We start from the raw sequence: 26,179 nt of genomic DNA, 5'->3' as shown, positions 1-26,179 counted from the left end.
AGCAACCTTTTTGAGTCCCAAGATGTTGGCATCTCCATCTGCATGAAATAGCTTCCTTTCCCCTTCCTTTTTTGATCTTCCCTCTTTTTTTTTTTTGGGCTTAACAAATCAATAACAGAGGGAGGAAACTAAGGAGGGAGAAGGAAGAATTTAAGTGTTGTTGGAGATTTTTCTTCTTCGTTTTGTTGTATTCTGTCAGCAATGGGGGATATATCATTGGAAGATGTTAAGAACGAGAACGTTGATCTAGTAAGTAACAATCTTTTCTTCGTTTTCTCTCATCTTTTTCTTGTTTTTGAATCTGGGTTTTTTGTTGTTTCAGGAACGGATTCCTGTGGAGGAAGTTTTTGATCAGTTGAAATGTACGAAGGAAGGATTGAGTACAGCAGAAGGAGAAAAAAGACTCCAAATTTTTGGGCCTAACAAGCTTGAAGAGAAGCAAGAGAGCAAGTTTTTGAAGTTCTTGGGATTCATGTGGAATCCTCTGTCATGGGTCATGGAATGTGCGGCAATCATGGCCATCGTCCTGGCCAATGGAGGAGGGAGACCACCAGATTGGCAAGACTTTGTTGGTATCGTTGTCTTGTTGATCATTAATTCTACCATCAGCTTCATTGAAGAGAACAATGCTGGTAATGCAGCTGCTGCTCTCATGGCTGGTCTTGCCCCTAAAACTAAGGTAACCCATCCTTGATTTAACGCTAGATAGGAACTCGAACTGTTGACACTTTCGTGCTTTCAAATTGTGTAGGTTCTAAGAGATGGGAAGTGGAAAGAAGAGGAGGCAGCAATTCTGGTTCCAGGAGATGTGATTAGTGTCAAATTGGGAGATATTATCCCGGCCGATGCACGTCTCCTCGATGGCGACCCTTTAAAGATTGATCAGTCTGCTCTTACTGGTGAATCTTTGCCTGTCACCAAGTATCCTGGGGATGAAGTGTTCTCTGGGTCAACTTGTAAGCAAGGTGAGATTGAAGCTGTTGTCATTGCCACTGGTGTGCATACCTTCTTTGGAAAGGCAGCTCATCTTGTGGACAGCACCAACCAAGTTGGTCATTTCCAAAAGGTAGAAGAAAGCTTCAGTTCCTGCATAACCAAGTTCTCGGGGTTCCTTTGAAGATTTGAGGTTCTAACGTTGGTTTATGGTTCATCAGGTGTTGACAGCCATTGGAAACTTCTGTATATGCTCGATAGCGGTGGGAATGGTCATCGAGATCTTAGTAATGTATCCAATCCAGAAGAGGCCATACAGAGAAGGAATTGACAACTTGTTGGTGCTTCTCATTGGAGGTATTCCCATTGCTATGCCAACCGTTCTGTCGGTAACCATGGCCATCGGATCGCATCGGCTTTCGCAGCAAGGTGCCATTACGAAGAGAATGACAGCAATTGAAGAGATGGCTGGGATGGATGTCCTGTGCAGTGACAAGACAGGAACTCTCACCCTCAACAAGCTCACGGTGGACAAGTCCCTGATTGAGGTCAAGCTCACACAGTTGCAATTCAATGAAAAGAATTTTTGCTCATTGGCTCATCATGGTGCCTTCATGACTGCAGGTGTTTGTATCAGGCATGAACGAGGATGGTGTTATGTTGTATGCTGCAAGAGCTTCCAGAGTTGAAAATCAAGATGCCATTGATGCCTGCATTGTTGGAATGTTGGCTGACCCCAAAGAGGTTTGGTACTCAGCTTTATTATGTTCATGGCTTCTTTTACTGAACTTTTTTAGGTGTATTTTATTTCTCATGCTTCATCTTTGGCTCTCAAGGCAAGGGCAGGAATAACTGAGGTACATTTCTTGCCTTTCAATCCAGTCGATAAGCGTACCGCTATTACCTACATTGACAAAGACGGTAACTGGCACAGAAGCAGCAAGGGTGCTCCTGAACAGGTAGTGTCGTTTTCTGATAGTCGATGTCACTTACCTTGAGTCACATTTGGTTGATATGCCTAACTCTGTCATTTTGGCACTAGATAATTGACCTTTGTGAGCTTAGAGGAGAAATAAGAGAGAAAGCTCATGCCGTTATCGATAACTATGCTAATCGTGGTCTACGTTCCTTGGCAGTTGGTCGACAGGTGAATATGTGTGAATATACTGAAATGGATTCATGTATGAACAAGCTTTCTTATCAATCTTGAACCTTTTTTTCTCTCATTTATAGACTGTTCAAGATAAGGACAAAGAGAGTGCTGGAGAACCTTGGGAATTTGTTGGTCTCTTGCCCCTATTTGATCCTCCAAGGCATGATAGTGCAGAAACCATCCGTCGAGCTCTCGAACTTGGTGTTAATGTTAAGATGATCACCGGTGACCAACTTGCAATAGGAAAAGAAACTGGTCGAAGGCTCGGTATGGGCACCAACATGTATCCATCATCGTCTTTGCTTGGGCAATCCAAGGATGAGTCTATTGCTTCCATTCCTGTGGATGAACTGATTGAGATGGCTGATGGGTTTGCTGGTGTCTTCCCTGGTAATCACATAGTTCTTTCAACCGCAATGAGATATATGAAACCATCTGCCTTCCTCAACTGAACTAAACTCGCCATTTTTCGGTTGCAGAACATAAGTACGAAATTGTTAAGAAACTTCAGGAGAGGAATCATATTTGTGGCATGACAGGAGATGGTGTCAATGATGCTCCTGCTCTCAAGAGAGCCGACATTGGTATTGCTGTGGCCGACGCAACCGATGCAGCAAGAAGTGCATCAGACATTGTCTTGACAGAGCCAGGGCTAAGTGTGATTGTGAGTGCTGTACTAACCAGCAGAGCCATCTTTCAGAGAATGAAGAACTACACCATCTATGCAGTTTCCATTACAATCCGTATTGTGTTGGGATTCATGCTTATTGCTCTCATTTGGAAGTTTGATTTCTCGCCTTTTATGGTCTTGATCATTGCCATTCTTAACGATGGAACCATCATGACCATTTCAAAGGACAGGGTCAAGCCATCACCTGTGCCAGACTCATGGAAACTCAAAGAAATCTTTGCTACTGGTGTTGTCCTTGGAACATACATGGCCATCATGAGCGTCGTTTTCTTCTGGCTTGCCATTGAAACTAACTTCTTCCCGGTGAGAAAACAACATCAAGCTCCCTTCCTAAATGCAAAGAACATGACATTGTATACTAACATCTCAACATTATAAGCAGAACACATTTGGCGTGAAGCCCCTCAAAGGTATTGCTGAGATCAACTCTGCTCTCTATCTTCAAGTGAGCATCATCAGTCAAGCCCTCATCTTTGTCACAAGGTCAAGAAGCTGGTCCTTTGTTGAATGCCCTGGTTACTTGCTAATTATTGCCTTCATTGCCGCACAGTTGGTAGGAACATTCCTTCTTGTACTTACTTTCTAGTAACCTTTTCAAAATTTCACACATCTCCTGATTCTTGATTCTGCTACACTTCAGGTTGCCTCTCTAATTGCGGTATATGCTGAATGGGACTTTGCAAGGATTAAAGGCATTGGTTGGGGATGGGCAGGAGCCATCTGGGTATACAGTATTGTTACTTACTTCCCTCTTGATATTCTCAAATTCACAATCCGATACGCCCTCAGCGGCAAGGCCTGGGACAACATGCTCGACAATAAGGTCTGTGCTCGAACTTTTGTAATGTCATTCACTTATCGCATCTCATGCTAATAAATTTTCTCGGCCATTATACTACATAGACAGCCTTTACAACCAAGAAGGATTACGGAATAGGCGAAAGAGAAGCACAATGGGCAACAGAACAACGGACGATGCACGGCCTGCAGCCACCAGAAACCATATTTCATGAGAGTAGCAGCCACGAGGATCATTCAGAGATTGCTGAGCAAGCCAAGAAAAGAGCTGAAATTGCAAGGTAAATTAAAAAACAAATCATTACCCAGAAAAAGTTCTGTCATGAAAACGAAGAATCAAATTTTATGAATTGGTTCAATGTTGAATGGTGCAGGCTGAGGGAACTGCACACTCTAAAGGGCCATGTGGAATCAGTGGTGAAGTTGAAGGGGTTGGACATTGAGACTATCCAACAACACTACACTGTTTAACCTGCGATGGAGGAGACAACAATGGGCTGACTATCAACGAAAAAACGAAGAAGGGAATACATTTAAAATGAAAAAAATAGGGGAAAATATGTATATTCTGTTTCTTTTTTCTTCCCTCTTTTGTACTTCCAATTCTTTTTTCTAGGTATTGTGGGGTGGAATGTATTATCAACTGAAGTTCTAAAGTAATGAAAAATTTGAAACTCACTTAATGCTAAGGGAATGTATCATGGTTATACTTACACATTATCAGTAATTATTGTATCAATCTGTGTGAGGCAAGCGGCAAGTACCCTTCCTTTTCCAAGTACCAAAGAGCTGCTTCAGCTGCATGCTCCGCCGCAGCCTTCTTTCTCAACTGAGGTGCTCCAATGAATTCCAAGGTCCTAGCAGGGGCTTCTTCTATCTTTAATACAACCTTATAAGTAAACCTGCAGAAAGATTGAATCAGAATAAGACTTCCTACTTTTAAGAGTGGCTAGTGTAATAGTGTTAACTCATCAAGGACTTGCATCTTTAAATGGCTTGGTCCTTCCTCATCCATGCAATCAAATGAAGGGTCATTCCAATGGTTTGCAGCACAGGTTTCATACAGACGTGATATGGCTGTTGTTTTACCCGACCGACCTAAAAAGACCACTATGCATTAGAAAATAACTTGAAATGTAATAGTAACCCTTCAAGAATCAACCTGATGATGACTGCAAGTCTGTGGAACTATCATGACCACCAAAGGCCATGCTAGGCTTCAGTTCTTCTGCTGCTCCTGATGAAGACACCGGTGTTTCGCTTATCCGTGTAATGCGAACTGAATGAGAATTACCAACTTCACGGCAAGGATCTAAGTCTGCACCAGAAAATTCTGGTCCAAGATTGATAGTGTCCAAGGGTGCTTCATCATATCCAATCAATTTTGGTTCCATCTTACTGCTTGACCTTAAAATTTCCTCCAATGAATTGACCTTAGGTATGAATCCTTTTTCCTGCAGCAACATGTTAAGAAATTTGCTAAAACGACTTGTAGTAAAACAATGCAGATGGTTGCAAACTTCAATGATATTCAATGCTCTGCATATTGTAAAGAAAAAGAATGCAAATGATTCTTTGGCATAAAAGAACAATAGAAGCATGTTTATACTCGTATACCTTCAACTTGGTGAGTATAAGATTGGCAGCAATTTTCTCGGCGTGTTTCTTACTACGGTTGACTGCAGAAGCAGTGGCATGAAAGTTGTTTCCTTTCACCTCCGCTTCAACTGAATAAGATTTTGGCTCTTCTGATGCATGGAACTGAAGCTTCCAGCCACAACTTTGACAAAATTCTTTTATGTCCCGAATAGGACTAAGTTGGAAGCCTGAATAGCTCATAATAGTATCCAGAAAAGATAACATTATGTTCCAAACATAGTTCATGTCAAACCCTGTATCAACCAGAACGGCCCCAACAATAGATTCCACCATGTCTCCCAGAACCTGCAATGTAAGATGCAGCATTGAAATTAGTGAACAAACAATAGAGAACTCCACATGATTGTCCTTGTATTGTTTACAAATATTATGCATTCAATGCGAAACGAATACCCTTGGAAATCTCAGCTGCTCAAGTGAGGCCCTTTCAGAAGGAGGTGCTTGGATGAAGTTTGCATAACTTTCTATATTACTTCGAAGGCTAGTTGAATCACAAATCAGAAACTTGTAGAACAATCTATCTACCGCCACATTAGCAAAAGCCTCATTCATCACAAACACTGATCTTAAATCTGTCAATAGACCCGGCTTCAGCTTAGGATACGCTGAATAGAGATATGATGTGATCAAGTAATCCAGGACAGAATCTCCAAGAAACTCTAATCTCTGGCCAAACCCACAGCAAAGATAAATAGAAGTGGCAATGTTAAGTAGAAACACAAGAATTTGTTGAGTAGAAATGCAGATTATAAAGTCCATACCTGGTAAGAACCTCCTCCATGCTTGCGGTAAGAAGGATGTACGAGTGCCTGTAGTAGCAGACCTTTATGGAGAAATTGATGGCCTAATGAATTTTCAAGTGCAGAAATGTTTATACTATCTGCAAGTAGAATGCAAGCATTGCTTGCCATGAGAGCATCGGTAACTTGTGAAGCTTCAAATTCTACTTTTATGCCGATCCATTTGAGAAATGCAATTGCAGCTTTAAAGCCACTGTCAACTAGGAATGCTCCAACTAAAGCTTCAACAACATCACTGATTATGTACAGATGTAGCCAGTGGTGGCCTTTGCTGCACTTGGCTTCACTTGCTGCATTATCATGAGAATGGATATCTTTTCTAGTTTCCTCGTTGCAAATTCTTGGACAAGGACGACCGAGTGGATAAAATTCACTAGGTTTGAATGGCTGGTCACGTATGTATACCTGTAAATTCTTTTTAGTTGCTAGCTTGAGCAAATTAATATTTTTCACCAAATGAGAACGTTTTTTCGTAAGTTTTCCTTCATTAAACTTATCGTGGGCAAGAAAAAGGCGTCTTCCTACTGCAAACTTAAGGAAAGCATCACCGAGTGTTTCGAGCCTTTCCAGGGAAATGCATTCCTTGCACTCCTCAGTGGTGAGTGCTGCAAGAATCTAATATGAAAACTCAAAGCTGTTAAAGGCATGTAAAGAACCAAAATGTTAATAGAAATTTAAAGTGCAAGACAAAGCACCCACTCTGTTGGCAGTAACCTCAGCTGCCGCTGGAAAAGCAGCCGTTAACATAGACTTCAATTCAATAGCAACAAGCAAGTTCTCTAGACGATGCATAATTGATGGCAACAACGATATGGAGCTTCCAATATCTTTTGAAAAGCCTGTTATCTTCAATTGACAAAGCTCGGGAGGCAACTTAGTAGTATATTCTTCCAGATGACGTGCTTCTGTATCAAGATATCATTTAACAGAACGACAAAAGGAAATCTTTAACAACGAGTACTTAGCAATGTAACAAAAGATATCAAAACAATTACATAAACGAAAACTCGGTCCGACTCTTCAAATAGCCATATCCAGACATTGGATGCAGCAAACTTAAACTAAATAACTAGACTAAGTAGCAAAAGAACTAGGAAATTACCAGATTCTTTCTGCTTTCTATTGTGTAGCCAGTTTTTCAAATTGAATAGCTGTTTTGCGCAAAGAAGAGGCTGCTCAGGGTATTTAAGATAAGTGCCAAACCTGATCACAACATTTATACAAAAACTTTATAAATGTAATATAGACTATAGAAGAATTAGATAAATTGAACACCAGAAAATTAGAAACCTACCTCGCTAAATGCTCGAGATGACTCAAGGAGCCTGAGTTCTTGAACGGACTGTAACCATTCTCCCCACTCACAATGTCAGTAACAAAAAAGAATTTACGCTTGTATGGGACATACACTAAACTATTCTCGATATCACTCGACCTTCTACGGCCATCATAAAGTATCAGATGGGTATCCGAGGAAGGACTTTCGTTGATAACAGCGCATGCATGATTCTGGAAAATTTGGGAGGATAAACATCTTCTAATAACTTCCCAATCTATAGATACCGATCCCTCATTATCATGACAAATCACAGGAAGCAACAAGTAAGATGGTGATGAAATAGATCTAGACACGTTATTCCTCAAAGGTATGTAGTCCTGTTCGAATTCTGATCTGTCTAAAATGACCTTAAGAAACATCTCCTGAAAACTCTCTGCCTGGGTTATCTGAGAAGCATAGATATATTGGGTGTGTTTAAAATTTATAAGAGAATAATTTAGTCCAGAGTCAGTAGATAAACCATTTACCTCATCCTCCAAAAGCTCAACGACCCCTGATGGCACCAAACTTACCATTACAGATCTACCACGTTCAAGATGAAGCTCAACGTTCATTCTCTCAGCCTCTTGGGGAAGTGGTGCCTTCACAAATAAACCAAATTCTTTGTACATCCTATCTCTAGGATGAGGAGCAAATTTAAAATGGTAACAGTTAAGAATCACATGACCCGAGCTAGTCCAAGACTCTTTCAGAGCAGCTGGAAGCAACATCTCATACAGTTCTTGTCGTGAAGTCTCATCTGCAACCATGGTTACAAATATGAACCAAGAGCCATAAAAACAAAATTAAAATCAGGGAATTATCAAGTGAACCTTCGGAACTGTCAGAATCAGAGGAGTCAAGCTCTAATTCCTCTTCATTTGCACTGTCTCTCATGGGCAGGAGATGGTCATTGAGAGCACCATCTTCCAGTGGGATTGGAGCATTGGAGGGCAGAATTGCATCACATGGAGTCCCCCCTAAATCCATCACAATAGAAATACAACACCAGATAAAAGAAGATATCGCAGAGCAGAGTGAGGTTTGCAAGATACTGAAATGAACAGAGCACAGCAGGAGGAGAATGAAAAATGACAACCACAACGCTACATGTACCTTAAGCGAATAATGTCTTGATCTTGGTCCGTCAATGGGCATACGAACGAATATCCGTACAAGGAGTGGGACCCCAGTTGTGGAAGAAGGCGAAAAGCCATGACCCAAAAGGCAGAAAGTCTATACACAGTCACTTTAAACTTAGTGGCCAAGTTAGGTCCCTCCATGGAATTCAATGGCGGCCCTCTTAGTAATGGAGGTGAATCTGAGGCGTACATGTGTTGCAGGCCGATTAGTCCTTCTTAATCGAGAAGAAGACGACGATGAAGATACTTGGAGGACTGTTTCGATCAGAAAACGGGTTTTCTTAATCGAGAAGAAGAAGACAACTCAATTTTTTTTTTTTAATATTTTAAACATTATGAAATATGAAGAATATTATTGAAGTATTTTTAAATAAAATGGAAAGTAATTTTAATAATTTAGCCCAATGAAAAGGCAAAACTCAGATTGGTCGGGAAAGAACAAAAAATGAGCACCGGCGCCGCCCACCCCAGCCCAATCCACCACCTAAATCCACTCGCTTCATCTCCTTCTCCCGCCATTCCCACCAACTCCCCTTCGCGTACGGTGGCGTTTACGACGCCTCAGAACTATGCCGGCAGCCTCTCGAACCTCCTCTCTCTCAAAGGCTTCGACCCCCTCTGGTGCCCCACCGTCACCGTCCACCCCACTCCCATCGCCATCAAATCCCATCTCGTTCCTCCAAATCTCCATTTCTACTCCGCTGTCGCCTTCACCTCCCGCTCTGGCATCACAGCCCTCCTCGACGCTGCTACTGAGATCGACGAGCCCTTGCTATCGCCTCAGGGCGACACTTTTCTAATCGCAGCCCTAGGTAAGGACTCGGAGCTTCTCGATCATGGAGTTCTTTCCAAATTTTGCCCTAACGCGAACCGGATTAGAGTCGTCGTACCTAAAATAGCTACGCCGAGTGGTCTAGTGGAGGCTCTTGGAAATGGGAACCATCGTAGGGTTCTGTGTCCGGTTCCTCGCGTCGTGGGGCTGAACGAGCCTCCGGTGGTTCCAAACTTCCTCCGCGACCTCGCGGCGAGCGGGTGGGTTCCGGTTCGTGTCGATGCGTACGAGACCCGATGGGTCGGACCCGAGTGCGCGAGGAAGCTAGCAGAGAGAGGGGAGGATGAGAAATTAGATGCCATTGTGTTTACTAGTACTGGGGAAGTGGAGGGGCTGCTAAAAAGCTTGAGGGCTTTGGGATTGCAGTGGGAGATGATGAGAAAAAAGTGGCCGGAAATGGTGTTGGCGGCGCACGGTCCGGTGACGGCGGCGGGAGCTGAGAGGCTCGGCGTTAAGATTGATTTGGTGAGTTCTAAATTCGACAGCTTCAATGGTGTGGTCGATGCTCTTCATTCGAGATGGCAGAGCTTAGAACAGAACCCTGAGTAAATGCAATAACATTCCAAAACTTCGACAGTAACTTTGATCGCCATTAAAGAACTTCAAGCTGAATCATCTTCCTTTATATATTCATTTGGAATCGTTTCATCTGTGATGTTTATTGGTTCAAAGCAGAATCATAAACATCAGTGCATTAAAATCTTCATCCCATTGTTGGCTTCTTATTATTTGTTTTGAATTGGTTCTCTCCCTTGGCTTTTGCCCTTTCATCAACGGCATTGCAACATTAGTCTTTTCTAACAAAAACTGCAAATGAATTCAAGTTCAAAATCTCATACAATGAGCTCCACGAAACAGGAGGAACCAAAATTTTTTGCTACATTATCTAGATCCATATCGAATTCGAATGAAAAAACAACACACCAACACATGATAGAACGAACTGCAAGAAGCTTACTTTTTTAGCTCCTCGAACACGCCACAAAACGTCTTGATGCTTGCTGGATTTTGGGTATGAGGAGGTTACTCAGTCCAGCTTCACAGAAGAGAATAAGTAATGAACGAACCAGAACGACGAGAGGAATCCAACTGTTCCAGTTATGAACATGATTGCAAGAACCATGAAGAGTGAATAACCGAGGTAGAGAGTGGCTGAGACAGGTCCACTCAAGCTCTTAAGATCGAAGATAAGATAATTAATCGAGTACAAGAAGATGTATATGGCAACTGAACCAGAAGCAAAGAAAGACTTCCACCACCATTTCCAATCTTCCACACAAAGATGCATATAGGTTACAACCAGAGATACCTCAGCACAAACCACAATAAGAAGCACAAACACGATGAAGAGAAACCCGAAAACATAATAAACACGACCCATCCAGAGGCTAGACATGATGAAGAAGAGTTCTATGAATAAGGTGCCAAAAGGAAGAGTGCCGGCGCCAAGGACTAAGAGCCAAGATGGGTATTTCTGGGGTGGTATTTCCCGTGGGATTTGGTTGGTTCTAACAGGATATTCAATATGAGGTGCCTTGGCACCAAAATAGCCACCAACAAGAGTAAGAGGAACTGATATACAGAACCACAGCAAAAGTAGAATAACAAAGAGCGACAATGGAATGGCTCCAGTGCTTTGACTGCCCCATAATAGAAAATTCAGCGTGGTGAGAATTAGAAAGGCAATACCAGGGAAGAAACAAGCAGCCTTCCATGACACTGAAGCCCATCCTCTGTGGTCACCACAACAGATAGTTCTCCAAAGACGTACAGCAACATAGCCGGCTGCGACGCCGAGAATCATATAGAAAAATAGCATGCCTGTAATAAGTGTTCCACGGGATGCTGGGGACATGAACCCAAGAGCAGCAAACAATATGGTCACAATTCCCATCCCAAGAAGCTGAACCCCATCACCAACCATAATACACAAAAGTGCAGGATTGGCTGGAGCACGGAAAGCATCCCCCACGACAAGCTTCCAACCCGATAACTCCTCGTTCATCTGTGCCTGAGCCTCCTTATCAAGCTCCTCGTAACGTGTAAGATCTCGTCGAACGGTCCTCAAGAAAATCACAAGAACAATACCAGCGAGAAACGTTATCACCATCAAAGAGTTCAAGATCGAAAACCAATGAACTTTTGAACCCTCCATCTTCAAATACGCATCCCATCGAGATGGCCACTTGATGTCGCTCTCTTCAAACGTAACGTCATACGTGAACACTATAGGTTGGCCTTTTTTAATTTGCATTGATACACTGGCAGTGTCACATTGAATAGGATTTGGATACTTTTCGTACATTTTTAAGTTCTTAACCAAATCCACATTGTGCAAAGGACTGCAGGGTACAACCTCAAATCCAACCACCATGTATCCCGGAGTATCCGGTTCCTGTTTACCGATTGTTCGGATCACACCTGCAGCATCACCGGTTCCCATTACGCTCGCTACATTGGTCTCCTCATATTTGTGAACAAGAACCTTAAATTTCAAATGGTTAAAGACAAAGTAGGAACCCTTGAAGTTGATTCCTACAGGGTATCCTGTCCAACGCAAATGATAGCCTTCTTTCTTGGTATACCGAATTGCAGGCAAATTGTCCAGGATCAAGTTCACCTGATACATCTCATCAATCCTCTCCTTTAAGGTCTTAAATTGATCATCACTCAACGGATCTGTCTTACACAAAAACACATCTGTCTGATTCTTATACATCTTAAACAGATAAGGCGAGTTCTCAATCCGGTCTCCCATTAGAAGCTCGCCAAGATTTTCAGCACTATCCTTAATGCCTCCTCGAGGTTGGCAAAAAGGCAAACTGTAATAGCTAAACGGCATTTCGGTATCGATAGAGGTTATAGAATTAACTTTCACGGACAAGTCATCACCGACAATATGTTTGAGAGGGTAACTCCCCGGAAGATAAAACCCATATCCACATTGCAAAATCAAGCAGACGGACAAGACCCAGATCCTAAATCCACCCCAAAACTCCATTCTTGAAGAGTACGAGCTCGATTAGAGTCAGATCTAGAAGAAGCACAAACCAGACAAGGGAATTCACATAACCTATAATTGCTAACATTAACGAAGTAATAGAATAGGAAATGAAAGTCAAGGAACGAACGAAAGAACGAACATGACTGACCTGAGACATAGAATACTCGAAGGACGATCACCGCCGGAGAAAGGAAAATCGCCGCAGTAGCTGCCAATGCTTCGAGTTCTCGAAGTGAGAAAGAGTTGATAATTCACAATTATTGCAATGGGAGACGAATTTGATAGGTAATTAGCTTCATCTTTTCCAGCACGTTAACGTGTGACTGATGAGGGCGAAGCCTGGAAGTTGCGGCAATTTCTTCAAATGACCATTGTATCCTCTTCAAATTAGTAACCAGAATCAAAATTGGGAATAAAATATTGAAATGGGCGGGTATTTTTATGTAATTAAAATAATATATTTCATAAAAAATTTATTTTCGATTTTATATTTTTAAAATGTTTCCTCACCATTTTTCTTTTTACTATGGTTATTTTCTTTACTAAAAGAAACATTTAAATTCTTTTTTTTTTAAAAAAAAACTATGCTCGTTTTTTCTCTTCATTTTTCTACCATAATTTTCGTATTTTTTTAATTAAAGAATAGTTATATTCTTTGTCTAATTTAAAAAATAGAACATAGTTTTTAAAAATAGATAAAATATGTATTAAAAAAAAAACTGTGATCTTTTATTTATTAATATTTTAAAATAATTTTATGAGAAAAAGGTACTGAGAATCAAATATACTAAAAATAATAATTTCTTTAAAAAAAATAATAAATTGATTAAAAAGTTAGTTATTTTAAATTTAATATTGGAAGCTATGTATTTATTATAATTGAATTATGCATCAACAAAATAACTTTAAACACAACATAGACAGGACATAAGTTTATTAACCTTAGAAACTATTTCACCTGTGTTTTTTTATTTTTTTTTATTTTTGGGGACAGTTCAACAAAGATTGGAAGTTTAATCAAATGCACATAATCGACGAGTTCACTTCGCCCACTTCGCCCAACGACATCAAAACATAACAAACTTCCCACATCCAGAGTTCAATCAGCTCAATTCTGAAAGTGAATGCAACGTAGAGCTTGATTTCTCGTCGTTGATTTCTTTGACATCGGTTAGGTTGGAATCCCGAACTCGATGACACCTAATTCTTTGCAGCAAAGAAAACGGAGTCTTGTTTCTTTTATCAGGATACAATTGAAATAACAGGAGAGGGCTAGATTTACCTTGTTAACTTTGACAGATTCTAATGGAGTAGATGAATTAGAGCATATGATGAAGCAAACAGATGTGTTCTACAAATCTAACCTTTGGCGCCCAACCCTCGTGCTTTAGGCCGCCTAACAGGAAGCAAAGGGTTCACCATTCCTTGTGAATCTTTTCCCAATCCCATTCCTTCAACAAATCCCATCTTTGCCATCATTTTCGACCCAAATCCTTTGGTATGCTCTTCAAAAGCACCCATTTTTTTAGATTTTCCCAAAGCTCCGGTTGTTCTATTGGTCGATCTTCGACTTTCCTGGTTATCGCCAGCAGAAGTCGAGGCCTCTGCCGAGAACTCAATGCCTAACCCAAGTGATTTTGGCCTTTTGATCACTTCAATGGGTCGAGCCATTCCTTGACCATCTTTCCCCAATCCTCCACCTTCTACAAATCCCATTTTTGCCATCATCTTCGACCCAAACCCTTTGGTGTGCTCTTCAAAAGCACCCATTTTTGTAGATTTTCCCAAAGCTCCAGTTGTTCTAATGGCGGATCCTCGACTTTCCTGGTTATCACCAGCAGAAGTCGAGGCCTCTGCCGAGAACTCAACGCCTAACCCAAGTGATTTTGGCCTTTTGATCACTTCAATGGGGCAGGCCATTCCTTGACCATCTTTCCCCAACCCTCCACCTTCTACAAATCCCATTTTTGCCATCATTTTTGACCCAAAGCCCGTGGTGTGCGCCTCAAATGCACCAATACTTTCCCTACTTATATCCATGTTCTTGACTTTGCTAGTAGTCAACTCCATCATTTCTGATGCATCTACGATATCCTTACCTTTATCTACGTCCTTAACATTGCTAGTTGTTATCTCCACCGCATCTGGTTGCATCACTCCACATGATACAAATGAGACTGGTTGATCAGCATACTTTTTGCCAGTCTTTTTCTGACTTGATCCCTTACCCGCAGAACCCCTTGTCCTCGACTTACTGCTTCCAGATTGATTAAGCTCCAATATGCTCAAACCACTTGTTTTGGCATTCTTCTTTTCTCTGCTTCTGTTGCTGCCGTGTGATTTTATATTTAGGCCTTCCGCAACAGAAAAATCATTATCCTCGTCTCTTGCTCCTATTAGCTGGGATTGGGGAAGAAAGGAGAATATATATATATATTATATATACTTAGTTTGATGACCAACAACATTCAAAGAAAGCAGAGTTCTCAAATCAAAAAGATTTCAACCTGTGAGAGGCGAACTTGATCACTTGATGATGGCAATCCCGTGTATTGTGTTCGAGTTACCGTTACAAACCTGATCAAAAAATTATAGCAATTTTGAGCATCAATGCTCGATGACTGAAAATACAAATAGGAAAAAGAAATTAAGTTTTACCTTTTTTTACCAGAGCCTTGGCATCCACTATGCAAGCGGTAAATTGCTGCCAAGCGTCGTACCTAACGATATGGAAATGTCATAACTGACAAAAGAAAAAGGTCCAGAAAGGAGCAGCATAAAGTAATCGATCAAGCTTGCACCATAGAAGCACAAAAATACAAGGAATATTGTTTCCACTCCATGGCATAAACTGATAACAAACTGCAGATGAAGCAGCAAAATATATACCTGGGAACAATCACGGGGATGCATAGGTTGGAAAGAAAACATATCTTCTCTGTTCAAAACCATGTGCTCCAATTTCTACAATTCAAACAAACTAGAAGATTAGTTGATGCAAAATTCAGAGGAAATCTGGATTTGAGAAACCCATCCATCAAACTCATACAACTAGGAAGCAATCAAACAACTTATGCAAATGGGGAGAAATGAGAATGAAATACTCATTCCGACAGTTGTTGTTTAGCAGATCAAAGGAATGCAATCAGACTGCGGAAACACATCAAGATTAAAATAAAAAAACAAAAAAAAAACATTCCAAACAGTGGGAAGCCTAGTTGTTTCAAAAAAAAAAAACATTCCAAGCAATGAGACTATTGTTTGGAGGTCTTGTGAAAAGAAATTACCCAATACTAGACTTGGGCTGTTTCTGAACAACAAGGATCTTATCAGGAAAATTATTTATTGTTCGGGTGCATACTATAAAGTGATGAATGACCTAATACAATAAAACTTTAAGAGAAAATCCAACACAAGTTGAAAAATAAATAAGCAATACATACCAGGTTTATTTTCGTTAGATCAACACCCCGATTAAGCATTCTTTCTCGACGCTTTGCTGCAATTGTTTCTTTACGATATTTCTTCTTTTCACCTGACAACAAGCACAATAATATTATATGTCAAAGTTTACCAGATGCAGTACTCATGACACGAGCAAAGAGTCAATTTTGAACACTAAACTCTTTTTTTCCCCCTTCATTCCTGGAATCTAGATATTTAAGTCCTATAGTCTTCAAAAGATTGTGTCTGAAGGAGTTACATTTCATTTCACCGAGTAGCCTTATTCTGCAGTCTGCTTTATTAATTTCCCGGATGACATCCTTTAAGAATCAAGTTAAGGTTCTCCTTTTCTTGCAGGATCAATTATTTTCAGCGAATTGTGTATGAACTACGAGTCTAATTCAATTGATGGAATACTTTTTCATAGAAAAAGAAAACATCAGTGCACCATTACAGGGACAGAATATAATTTCATTGATGAAGAAACTGAGTCTGATTAATAGATTCCACATGATAATGAGTTCCTTACCAGGATACTTTCCACAAGCTTTACTTTTTGGAGCCTTTGGAGGCCAAGAACCTGCAAAATGAGCAGCATTCTTCTTCTTTCTAGCAGATGCAGATCTAGAATCTTTTATCAGCAAGTCATCTAGAGCCAATGACGACCAATTATCTCTAGAAACAATGTTACTTTTCTTCCTTGAAGGAGTTTTCTTCATTCCATATTCTTTGGATGCTTCCTGCAAAGCAATGCTGCTTAATTTCTCCAAAGTATCATCAAGGCTACTGCTAGAACAATCATCATCCGACTCGGCCAACTCTTGTTTTACTAACCATTTGGATTTTAAAATATGTTCACTCCCACCAATCCCTTCAAGATAATCTTCAGCCACCTCGTCATCAATATCTGAACCACTGCAAGCCATTTCTGCAGAGCTATCACTTTCAGACGATTCATCGGACTCTGAAGGCTCAGAGTATTCAGAACTTCCATTTGACAACTCCCCATCATCATCACTTTCTTCATCAGATACATCTTGGGTGTATAATCTCACACCACCAATTGACAAGAAACCTGAATTTCTTGGAGAGCACACACCATGTGAGTATTTATTGGGGGATGATGCTTCAGCTAGCATCTCACTAGCCAACTCAACCCCTTCCCTGCACTCAACCCTCTCATCAGTACCCGCTTCCTTCTTGGAGGGCAATGAACCAGTACATAATCCTTCTTGTTCTTCCACAAGTGTGGGTGAATCATCATCAGTGTTTTGATTTCTAACAAGTTCGTCCTCATCGTGAAACCCTAGTCCTCTATGAGAACTGTCACCTAACAGAAAATTTGTACCGTAATCATAAGTAAATTCAACATCATCTTCCTTTATAGGTGGTTTATCGTCAACATATGCGACAATTTGCGTATGATTCGAGTTAGAATTAAGTAATATAAAAGGCTGTGAGTTGTCCAAGCTACAATCTGCATCATTCTGCAGACCTCGTGATTCAGAATGCAACCCCCCTTCCTGTGAAAACCCAAACAAAAAAAAAATCAAAGTGAATCTAAATTGCAGTAACTTACGAGAAAGAATGTATCAAGAAGCCAAAATGGAAAGATATCTCAAGAAAACAGAAATTTCTAACGCATTAGGGGAAAATGCCTCAAAACCAATTGAAGAGAACATAAAATTTAATAGAAATATAAATTCAAAAAAAAAAAAAAACGCAAGGCCATGGGAGATAGAGATGTTTCAAGGAGCTAAAAAACGATCCATGGAGAGTACGATCGATCAAATAAGCAATACCTGATGGGGAGCAGGAGGGTACTCATAGCCAATAGCATTACCATTTGATTGTTTAGTCCCACTTGACGAAGCTGCTTTTTTACGATCTAAATCAGCCGATTTGGATCCAGACTTGCCTTTCGACCTAGAATTTCCCTCTGTATAATATATCCAAAGAAAAATCAATGTCGAAGTACAAAGAACAATCCCAGAAAACTATCAACTCAGATCATCGTTTTCACCAACCGAAGAAATGAAAAACTAGCCCTACACAACTTATACCCATACAAGTTAGATTAAGCAAACGCAAAATAATCGAAGTCAGGGACTCGGGAGTGGAATAAGAAGAAAAGAAAAAGAAATGGCACCTCGAGCTGAACTCGGTGGCGAGGTCTGGAACTGCCAATCAGATAAAACCCCACCATCAACAAACAAATTTCCTCGAACTGAAGACGACGGGTCTGATCTTCTTCTGCCGGAACTACCTTTGTTCTTCCTGAAACCATCACTGGGTTTGGCATGGTTGGTTCTTCGTCTTCCTCCGGCCATCGTAGACCTGGCACTGCCAGAGAACGACAGCGTTTTTATCGATGAGCTCGGCTGGGTAGGTTACAAGTCTAGTTCCCAAAATACGAAGCAAACCGCCACAGCGGGGAAGCTTGCGGTGGCGTCAGCTGGGTAGACGGATAACAAAGAGACCAGCAAAGAATCGGATCCACTCGCTTGCTGGGCAAGAAAACCACGAAGGTCAAGGCCTACAACTCCTCTTTCTTTCAGGCCCGTTTAAGCCCATTTTGTTAATAAAACATTACACTTCTTATTATTGATGTTTAAAAATGAAACAGGGGCAATTAGGTTAGCAGTTAGGCCTTCAATTAATTTAGTTATTAACAACCAAACAAGTCCGTTAAAATGCATCTTTTACTGAGAAGTTTCCACACCCTTATAACATCTCTCTAACTCTAAACGTGGGATCTCATAATTCATTCCCTTAAAGGTCTAGCATCATTGTAGGTAAACTGTCAGTGTAGGACTCTAATACCATTTGTAATAATTTAAACTCACTGCTACTAAATATGGTTCATTATGTATTCATGTCAATCTCACCGTTTTAAAAACAAGTCTGTTAGAGAGAAGTTTTCACATCTTTGTAAGACCTATTTTCAATTAATGTGAGATCTCACAATTCACTCTCTTGAAGTTTAACTTTCTTGTTAACATATCATTCGATGTCTGGCTTTAATACTATTTGTAACATACAAACAGTGCAAATGTGACGTGACAATGGAAGACAAAATAAAAACAAAATAAAAAATATTTGTTTATTTAAGAAAGAAAAAATGGGGAGTGAGTCAATGTCTTGTACAGCCCAAAAGGGCATCGTATCACATGGCAATCGGCAAACGCGGCAACACAAGAAACAAAGTAGGCCAACTCCCAACGCACAAGCCCACAAGCAAGCGCAGCACACGGCTCCCACATCGCTTAATTGCCGCCTTTCCCTTTTACCATTTGCCGACAACTGTCTTCTCTTCAACCTCCCCCTTAATTTCCCTTCCTTCCCCTATATAATCCTCTTCTTCTCCCTTCCCCTTTCTCTCAACTCCTCCCTGGCGACGGCCACTACCGTAGAATCTATGGCCGACGCCTTGTTTGGATCCGTCTACCACGGCTGCATCGCCACCTGCGACGCCGAGATCGCTCGCCGTCCCTACCACAAGAACTGTGGCTGCGCTCTTCACGATCGAGATAACAGGCGCTGTTCTCACTCTATGTCCAAGCACAGCACCGTCTCGTATCCGATTCGACGAGCCTGGAGTGAGGGCTGCTTGGCTATGGCTGCTGCTTCTGGTTCTGGCATTTCTTCTCCCTCTTCTTCCCCGTCGATGGAGTCGGAAGGCCTTGGATCTAACAGGAGATGAACAGTATTCTGATTCTTTTTTTGTTTCGTTTTCCTCTCTCTTTTTTCTCTTTGTTTTCTTAGTTTGTAATACATGAGAAATTCTTTTGATTTAGTGGAATATAGAGTTGATTGATGAAAGAATGGAATGTTGTAAATCTCTTTGTTTCTTAGCTAATAGAATGAAAATGTTCTGTGCATTTCGATGAACCGATTCATCTATTTCACAGAAACGGCGATTGGCCTCCATTTTAGTTTCTCCTCGCGATGAAGATGAAAGCAGAGACGATTCACGCTCATTCGGAAGTTTCCTTTCGAGGATCCTTCAACTAATACCAAAATTGAATTTCCAAAAATATCTTTAATTTCTCCAACATAAACAGACATAAATATCTCGATTTTGCATTTTCCCTTTTTTGAGTACATAAATTTTAAAATATTAAATTGATGAAATTATTAGTTTCTTTAAAATACCAAATCAAGAATTTATTAAAATGAACGAAATTTGACAACAAAAATAAGAGTACCAAATAATAATTTATTCGAAATTCCAGCCGTACTCGCACTGAGCATAAAGGCTAACATGATGAAGCCAACTGTCCTATCCTTCCGCCAGGCTGCTTCGCCTCGGACAGATTCTCTTTTCTTCTCCTTCAAGGAAATAAATCACATTTAAAAATAATAATTTTTTATGAATAAATTAGTTTTAGAGATGGTATTTCTCACTTATAAATTCATGATCCTCCACTAAATTAACTCACGTGGGATAAACTCATGATCTTCCACTAAATTAATCTACGTGGGACAAAGAAGGTAGCATAACTTTAATAAAATAAAAAATTAAAAATTAAACAATTTAATTAAAACTTAATTAATAATAAATAATGAGAGCATGAAAGATGGGTGCAGGTAGTAACGCCCTTTGTGGATGCCCATTCTCTATAAGTGGCCTTCACCGACCCATGTGTATAAAGACATTTAATAATTTCGTCTTTAATTTAATCTCTATGATTTCAAAGCCTTAAACTTGAATCCAAACTTATAATCATATTGATTAATAACTGAGATCGGTTACTGTCATGATTCTATTTTTAACTAACTTTATTTTGGTAACTTTGTCTAATTTTTTTTAAAATATGTTTTTGTTCTTATTCACGTCATAATTTCGTCCATTTCGTTATCATTTCCACTTTTACAAGGCAATTCCATTGTCTTTATTGGAAAATCAATTAGGTGTCCAAATCTCTTAGTTAACCAACCCCACACAACTCCTCAACCCCAACCCATCCCGTTAAATTTGGGGCAAGTTCTTTGTTGTGTTTCCCTCACAAGCAGAAACAGAGAGAATTGGGCAATGGGAGGTGAAGTGATGGGCGGATGTGTGTTCGATGGGAGCATTTCGATGCATGACTTTTTGATCGAACGAAGGCCTTACCATCGCAACTGTGGCTGCGCATTGCACCATCGCGCCAAAAATGGGGGCTGTCCGCATGCTCTTAACACCTCTGTTTCCTTTCTCAAAGCTCGGAAATGGACCGATACTTGTCGGCTGCAAATCCAGGCCATGTCCGAGTTCTCCGCCCATGCTGCTCCTACCTCTCTTCTTCACGACCTTTCTTCCGGTATATGTGCTAATGAAGTTTCAATTTGTTCAGAGAATTAATTCCTTCTTCCTTTCGGATTTGCATAATCAGCGTGGAAAGTTCTCTGTTTATAATCAAATAAATTAAAAATATATAGAAATAACAAATATTTACATATTTGTTTTACAATAAAATATCAAATATAATATATATGATAAACTATAATTTAGTACTAAATATTTTTAACAATACCATTACTAGCGACCTTCTCATGTCAACTCTCTTACTATCTTCTTTGGCTGACCCAATATCTTTTAGGGTTTCTATGTGACCCATGAGGGGAATTACGCAATCGAAACAACTGTAGGGGCTTCCTCTCTTACATCCATTGACGAATCAAAATCTGGATTTAACATTTTCTTTACTTGAACTCTACTAGCGCAATATCAAGAGGAGGATAGATAAGAGGTCCGCATTTACGAAGAAGCTGACCTATTGATAAAAAACGGAAGAAAGAATTGAATCCATTTGATGCATTAACGGGGACAAAGGGTAGAAGGATCTCTCGATCTACTTACAACTTCCCAATAAGAAAAACGTTGTTTAAACATTCCCTCTTACTCCAATCTCCCATACATAGGTCCCCTAAACATATTGAAGTAAAATGATATTTGTTTTAAGAAAAGAAAAAAAAGATATTTAATACTTATTCATGGAAAGATATTTATTGAGACTTTGACTAAATCAAAGAGGAATATACTAGAATTTATGCCACAAGTCAATTATGAAGATGAACAAGAACAAGAACGATCAAAATTTCTCCATATACACACACTAACAAATAAACGAATGAGTCCAAACAATTCCCCAAGTTTTTCCATTAACCAATCAATTCCTTTAATGTTGTTCCCTAGACGCCAGTGGCACAGCAAACCTCGATGAGAAGCCAATTGGGGGGCGATCGTCTTCTCCATCAACCCCGCCATCGAAATTCAGAGCATAGCTTTCAGGGTCATACTGAAACCTGTTCCTCTGTTTTTTCCCCTTCAAATAGCCTCCCATTTTTCTAATGAAGTTCTTCCATTTGGGTCCAGCCACCATTTCTGAAACCTCCTTCAACTTCTTCAACTTCTTCACCATCCAAAACTCCTGTTCCCGTCCCCGTTGCTGCTGTAGAAGATTTCCCTCTTCGTAATTGCCGTTCCGATTGAATCCGAACCCGAAAAGCTGAAAGCAGCTGCACCCATTTGAGGGAACGGCCTCGTCGGTGTCGTGAAGGTGTTCTTGTTCCTCGTTTAGAGGCGAATAAGGCGTGGGAGGTGGTCTGGTTTGATGGGTCGCCATGGGAGAGAGAAAACAGAGGTCTTAAGTGAATTGGGATTGTGGGGATGGTGGGTTTTGTTCAGCTAGTGGAAGCCATTGAAGGGATATAAAGAAGAGACGAAATGACGCAGAAATGGGAAGATGGGTCCTTCCTTCCGCTCTCATTCTCGTGTGATTTGGCCTTGAATGCGTCTAAAGACGAGTTTATACGACGTCCAGGGAAGGAAAATAAACTCCAATTGGCAAGCTATCGTTTTCCAAGGAAAGCTTCTGTCCTCTCTCACGCTCTCTGGTCTACCGTCAATTTCCAAGGAAAGTTCATTTGTCAGCTTCCAATTTCAAAACATTGACACACCTATATAATATAAATGTTGGATCACCCATATAATAAATGTTAATGTTGGCGACTAAGTTTAGAGCATGACTCTGATACTACGTTAAAAGTCTTCATATCAATAGAAAGAGTATCATTTGTTTATAAACTTAGGATCATTCTCTAAATTAGCCGATGTGAGACTTTGATCATCGAACATATACCATAATGAACAAAGTAGGTGGATTTGGTTTGGAGTTAGTTGGTGATAAATTCAAGCATGGAGCATCAAAGTTGACCAGATTTAGAATGGCGGCTGGCAAGCACGCGGTGCCTTAATTTCAATATTCTAGACGGACTCTCTACGGTCGTGAGCGCACGCTGTTTGTGAAGCATTTTGGGTTTGTCATTTGTTCATATTTTATAATACACTGTCCAATATGATTCAACTCTTCTAAAGTTGAATGCTTTTTGCGGAGGTTGCTGGTCAGCCCAATTCTGCCAAAAATTGGATCTTTCCTACCGAAATTTCTTTTCCATATTTGCTTGAAACTGGAAGCTTGGCCTCTCTCATGGAAGTGTTCACCGTACACCACCTGATCTCGCTGCCTCACGTTTCACCTTGGATGGGCCCGAATCACCAACCTTGAGGCACAAATGGCAGCATAAAACAGATTAAATGAACTACCAAAGGCGCACCAATAGAGCAGCGCCTTGCACAAGAAGCAAATAGAGAATGTTTACTTAATCCATCACACTATTTTGGTGTGTCAAAAGTTCTCTATTTATAATTAAATAAATTAATATAGAGAGAGTAATAAATGAAAATGATTAAAAAAAAAAAAAATTGCATTTAATAAAATATCAAATATGATATATATCTAAATATTCTTAATAATAATCAACAAGCCCAACTAGATTCTTTTACCGTTGATAGAACAATGAATTCCTTATTGTATGAAAATCTTATTCCCACATATGCATTTTCAAACTATGAAATTGATGATCAGTCTAAAACGATCAATATCTATTAGTTTAAGCTGTTACACGAACTGATTATATCGGATTTGATCGGCTTCTCTAATCTTTCAGGCTATTTGACCTTTTTGTTTCTTCATATGGTTTGATCTCACCTACCCCTTAAGATAAATTCTTCTTTTATCTATTTTTTGGTTTAATCTCACTGTCTAAATTTACTTATAATATATATAATTTGGTAGTCAATAACATACCTTTTAAATTTTCAATCTTATTATCCCATTCAAAAGAAAAAAATGATAAATTAATAAAAAATTCATAAATTTTATATCATTAATCTTTATACAGTTTGGTCGTTAGTATCATGTTTAAAAAATGTTCACTTATTTTCGATGTAAGGACTTAACCAATTTAAAGTTACTAACGTTTAAAAAAAAAAATTAAAGTTGTAATGGAATAAAAAAAAAAAATGATCTCTTTTAGTAAAATGTTTCCGTCCACGAGTCTTAGAGTGTGGTAGTAAAGAAATCCAATTAATTGACCTGAAGTTGATGGGTCAGTCCAAATGGGTTTAAGCTTTAGGCTTCAAGAATGGTATCACCATAATTTCTTGGTTGGTTGATTCAGACTTCAATTTAATATCATGTATTCCAATTGTTTACTTCAACTCCGCTCTGGTAAATTTCTCCGAAGTTTCTCGCTCGCTTCCCTCCTAATTTCTTCCATCTCTTTCCAATCACTGAACTTAACTACCAATTCCATATCAAACCAATAAAGCCCTAGATCAGTGCAGGAATTTCAGCTTTCAAGGTTCTGTCAAGTTTCTCCCATGGCCGGAATGCTTCCAGGTGTAGAGTGTGCTCGAAGAAGACGGCTACATCAAACCAAAGCATGCTCTGATTCACCGCCCATCGCCGCCACTCGGACCTTAACCAGGAAATCCGTTCTCTGCTTGTACACAAGCAACCACGAAACGCTCCTCGCTTCAAATCCCTCTCTGGTTCGTAAATCGCATCTCGACCTGTCAAGGAATTAACAAATTATTCATTCGATTGAGGATGATGAACAAAGCTGATTCGATTTATCGTGTTTTTTTTTTTTTTTTTTTTTTTTCTTTTGCAGCAAGGAAGCCTGCTAGTCGAGGCACAAGAAAACGATAATCTGGACGGAATCGCGAGAGAGGCGAAGAGGAGATTGGACGACCGATTGAGGAAATCAGAGGATAAAAGGTACTGAAACAACGACGTCCGGAACAGCCGCGATGAATTTACATTTCGTTAATTTATTAATCATAAAACCTAAACGAAACACATCCAAAATTACTTTTGTAATCTGCGATTGGATGCAGAGGGATGGCGACGAGAAAGTTCAGTTGGACGAATTGGATCGCCGGCGAGCAAAACAATTGTGGTCAGTGCTGGTGATGAAGACAACTTCATTCCAGTGGCTCCTTCTTCTTCTTCTTCTTCTTCTTCTTCTTCTTCTTCTTCTTCTTCTTCTTCTTCTTCTTCCGCACAGTGCTTGTTTTTATTTATTCAACACAGGATGGGATGATAACTTTTTTTATTTAGAACTGCTCGTAATTTCCTCCAAATTTTTCGTTAACTCGTGACGAAAAACATTTGTCAATATGTTTTCTGATGTATGAGATGTTAAAATACAGAGATGTTTTTGGTTTATCTGAATGATTCTGCTTACAATTGTTCAGTTCTTCATCAACTTTTTTTTTTTTTTTTTTTTTGTGTGTTCATAGTTTCATCCAGTTCATTGTTCATTTGGATTCTCTTTTATGTTTTTAATTTTTTTTTTATTTTAAATTTGGTAAGAAATCCCCAAACACTTTATAAATTACTGTTTGTTAAATTCAAAATCGATTTGAAAAAGCATGCTATATTATTATTTGGTAAAATAATTCAGAATTCTAGTAATTTATCTCCAACAGCCAAATTTGGCATTATTTAAATTGCTTTCAGATTTTAGTTAATTTTGAAAATTTATAAATGGAAGTAAGTTAAATTACCCCGTGAAAGTCAAATTAACAAGTCTGGCCAAATAAACCAAACAAAATCAATAAACAAACAGACACAAAAATAATAAAGCGTTAAAAGATGATTATTATAAATAGATAAAGTATGTCCATCGATTTAACTATATAATTAGTTTTTTTTATTGCAATTATATGCTATTGCTTTAAATTAATAGTCAACAATTAACTTAAATTAAATGATAATAATCTTGTTAATGTTTATTACTAGAAAAGGTCAACCATACCATAGGGTGTAGCCAAATTTTATCATAATGTTTTAATTTTTTTAACTTAAATATTATTCATAAATAAATATGGCAATTTTTATCATTTTTTTTTTAATTTTTGCTAAATTTATTCTCTAATTTACAAAAAAAAAAAAAAAAAAAAAAAAAAAAACTTTTAAAACACACTCATTTCAATCCAAATTAAATGAAGATTAACCTCTATTTATATATATATATATTATGATGTTGAGTTATATTATATATAGAATATATC

The 26,179-nt window shown here is 39.3% G+C and overlaps 6 protein-coding genes across 11 annotated transcripts; 2 read left to right on the top strand and 4 right to left on the bottom strand.

Moving 5' to 3' along the window:
- The first annotated feature begins 48 nt into the window (after positions 1-48).
- Positions 49-4,264, top strand: LOC111793352 (ATPase 8, plasma membrane-type). Its single transcript, XM_087123328.1, has 13 exons — positions 49-249; positions 323-679; positions 752-1,066; positions 1,155-1,481; positions 1,558-1,677; positions 1,770-1,892; positions 1,976-2,080; positions 2,167-2,476; positions 2,566-3,080; positions 3,160-3,330; positions 3,418-3,600; positions 3,681-3,856; positions 3,950-4,264. The coding sequence occupies exons 1-13, from the start codon at positions 202-204 to the stop codon at positions 4,044-4,046; spliced, it is 2,847 nt and encodes a 948-aa protein (XP_086979454.1). The 5' UTR covers positions 49-201; the 3' UTR covers positions 4,047-4,264.
- LOC111792799 (dicer-like protein 4) lies at positions 2,088-8,670 on the bottom strand. Of its 4 annotated transcripts, none has more exons than XR_002814851.2 (13): positions 8,186-8,462; positions 7,841-8,112; positions 7,329-7,759; positions 7,137-7,237; positions 6,734-6,939; positions 5,996-6,649; positions 5,628-5,900; positions 5,193-5,519; positions 4,738-5,029; positions 4,559-4,673; positions 4,290-4,477; positions 3,881-4,047; positions 2,088-3,761 (listed from the first exon to the last, which is right to left on the bottom strand). XR_002814851.2 is itself a non-coding variant. In XM_023674387.2 (13 exons), the coding sequence occupies exons 2-12, from the start codon at positions 8,247-8,249 to the stop codon at positions 4,303-4,305; spliced, it is 2,910 nt and encodes a 969-aa protein (XP_023530155.2). In that variant the 5' UTR covers positions 8,250-8,332; positions 8,469-8,670; the 3' UTR covers positions 2,088-4,047; positions 4,290-4,302. The 4 variants fall into 4 exon arrangements, 3 of the variants coding, with proteins under 3 accessions (XP_023530155.2, XP_023530153.2, XP_023530154.2); XM_023674387.2 differs by adding an exon at positions 8,469-8,670 and having other exon boundaries at positions 2,088-4,047; positions 8,186-8,332; XM_023674385.2 differs by having other exon boundaries at positions 2,088-4,047.
- Positions 8,671-9,927: 1,257 nt separating this feature from the next.
- On the bottom strand, positions 9,928-12,712 carry LOC111792800 (transmembrane 9 superfamily member 11). Of its 3 annotated transcripts, XR_002814852.2 has the most exons (3): positions 12,479-12,711; positions 10,285-12,360; positions 9,928-10,133 (listed from the first exon to the last, which is right to left on the bottom strand). XR_002814852.2 is itself a non-coding variant. In XM_087123329.1 (2 exons), the coding sequence occupies exon 2, from the start codon at positions 12,325-12,327 to the stop codon at positions 10,354-10,356; it is 1,974 nt and encodes a 657-aa protein (XP_086979455.1). In that variant the 5' UTR covers positions 12,328-12,399; positions 12,479-12,712; the 3' UTR covers positions 10,120-10,353. The 3 variants fall into 3 exon arrangements, 2 of the variants coding, with proteins under 2 accessions (XP_086979455.1, XP_023530156.2); XM_087123329.1 differs by having other exon boundaries at positions 10,120-12,399; positions 12,479-12,712; XM_023674388.2 differs by having other exon boundaries at positions 10,120-12,360.
- A 550-nt stretch (positions 12,713-13,262) lies between these two features.
- LOC111792798 (D111/G-patch domain-containing protein) lies at positions 13,263-18,267 on the bottom strand. Its single transcript, XM_023674384.2, has 8 exons — positions 17,924-18,267; positions 17,577-17,713; positions 16,304-17,297; positions 15,774-15,865; positions 15,220-15,294; positions 14,989-15,050; positions 14,838-14,907; positions 13,263-14,730 (listed from the first exon to the last, which is right to left on the bottom strand). The coding sequence occupies exons 1-8, from the start codon at positions 18,102-18,104 to the stop codon at positions 13,690-13,692; spliced, it is 2,652 nt and encodes an 883-aa protein (XP_023530152.2). The 5' UTR covers positions 18,105-18,267; the 3' UTR covers positions 13,263-13,689.
- A 3,528-nt stretch (positions 18,268-21,795) lies between these two features.
- Positions 21,796-22,607, bottom strand: LOC147793011 (uncharacterized). Its single transcript, XM_087123104.1, has one exon. The coding sequence runs from the start codon at positions 22,380-22,382 to the stop codon at positions 21,936-21,938; it is 447 nt and encodes a 148-aa protein (XP_086979230.1). The 5' UTR covers positions 22,383-22,607; the 3' UTR covers positions 21,796-21,935.
- Positions 22,608-24,214: 1,607 nt separating this feature from the next.
- Positions 24,215-25,337, top strand: LOC111793636 (uncharacterized). Its single transcript, XM_023675599.2, has 3 exons — positions 24,215-24,652; positions 24,775-24,881; positions 25,001-25,337. Exons 1-3 carry the CDS (start codon positions 24,482-24,484, stop codon positions 25,074-25,076), a joined length of 354 nt encoding a protein of 117 aa, XP_023531367.2. The 5' UTR covers positions 24,215-24,481; the 3' UTR covers positions 25,077-25,337.
- Positions 25,338-26,179: the final 842 nt, after the last annotated feature.

This window comes from Cucurbita pepo, chromosome 4 (genome assembly GCF_057944985.1).
Source record: "Cucurbita pepo subsp. pepo isolate OVF chromosome 4, ASM5794498v1, whole genome shotgun sequence".
Classification (NCBI taxonomy): Eukaryota; Viridiplantae; Streptophyta; class Magnoliopsida; order Cucurbitales; family Cucurbitaceae; genus Cucurbita; species Cucurbita pepo.
The sequence above is the reverse complement of the archived record's forward strand: the minus strand, read 5'-3'. Positions and strand labels throughout refer to the sequence as shown.

Excerpts from the sequence above, each read along its gene's own strand:
- LOC147793011 (XM_087123104.1), bottom strand. The coding sequence starts at position 22,382 with ATGGCGACCCATCAAACCAGACCACCTCCCACGCCTTATTCGCCTCTA.
- LOC111792798 (XM_023674384.2), bottom strand. The coding sequence starts at position 18,104 with ATGGCCGGAGGAAGACGAAGAACCAACCATGCCAAACCCAGTGATGGT. Across the intron at positions 17,298-17,576 it reads ACCCTCCTGCTCCCCATCAG|GAAGGGGGGTTGCATTCTGA; the intron begins GTATTGCTTATT and ends GGGTTTTCACAG. Across the intron at positions 15,295-15,773 it reads ATCTAACGAAAATAAACCTG|AAATTGGAGCACATGGTTTT; the intron begins GTATGTATTGCT and ends TTTGAATTGTAG.
- LOC111793636 (XM_023675599.2), top strand. The coding sequence starts at position 24,482 with ATGGCCGGAATGCTTCCAGGTGTAGAGTGTGCTCGAAGAAGACGGCTA. Across the intron at positions 24,653-24,774 it reads TCGCTTCAAATCCCTCTCTG|CAAGGAAGCCTGCTAGTCGA; the intron begins GTTCGTAAATCG and ends TTTCTTTTGCAG. Across the intron at positions 24,882-25,000 it reads AGGAAATCAGAGGATAAAAG|AGGGATGGCGACGAGAAAGT; the intron begins GTACTGAAACAA and ends GATTGGATGCAG.
- LOC111792799 (XM_023674385.2), bottom strand. The coding sequence starts at position 8,342 with ATGGATTTAGGGGGGACTCCATGTGATGCAATTCTGCCCTCCAATGCT. Across the intron at positions 5,030-5,192 it reads TTATACTCACCAAGTTGAAG|GAAAAAGGATTCATACCTAA; the intron begins GTATACGAGTAT and ends ATGTTGCTGCAG. Across the intron at positions 4,478-4,558 it reads GGACCAAGCCATTTAAAGAT|GTTTACTTATAAGGTTGTAT; the intron begins GCAAGTCCTTGA and ends ATCTTTCTGCAG.
- LOC111793352 (XM_087123328.1), top strand. The coding sequence starts at position 202 with ATGGGGGATATATCATTGGAAGATGTTAAGAACGAGAACGTTGATCTA. Across the intron at positions 680-751 it reads GTCTTGCCCCTAAAACTAAG|GTTCTAAGAGATGGGAAGTG; the intron begins GTAACCCATCCT and ends CAAATTGTGTAG. Across the intron at positions 3,857-3,949 it reads AAAAGAGCTGAAATTGCAAG|GCTGAGGGAACTGCACACTC; the intron begins GTAAATTAAAAA and ends TGAATGGTGCAG.
- LOC111792800 (XM_087123329.1), bottom strand. The coding sequence starts at position 12,327 with ATGGAGTTTTGGGGTGGATTTAGGATCTGGGTCTTGTCCGTCTGCTTG.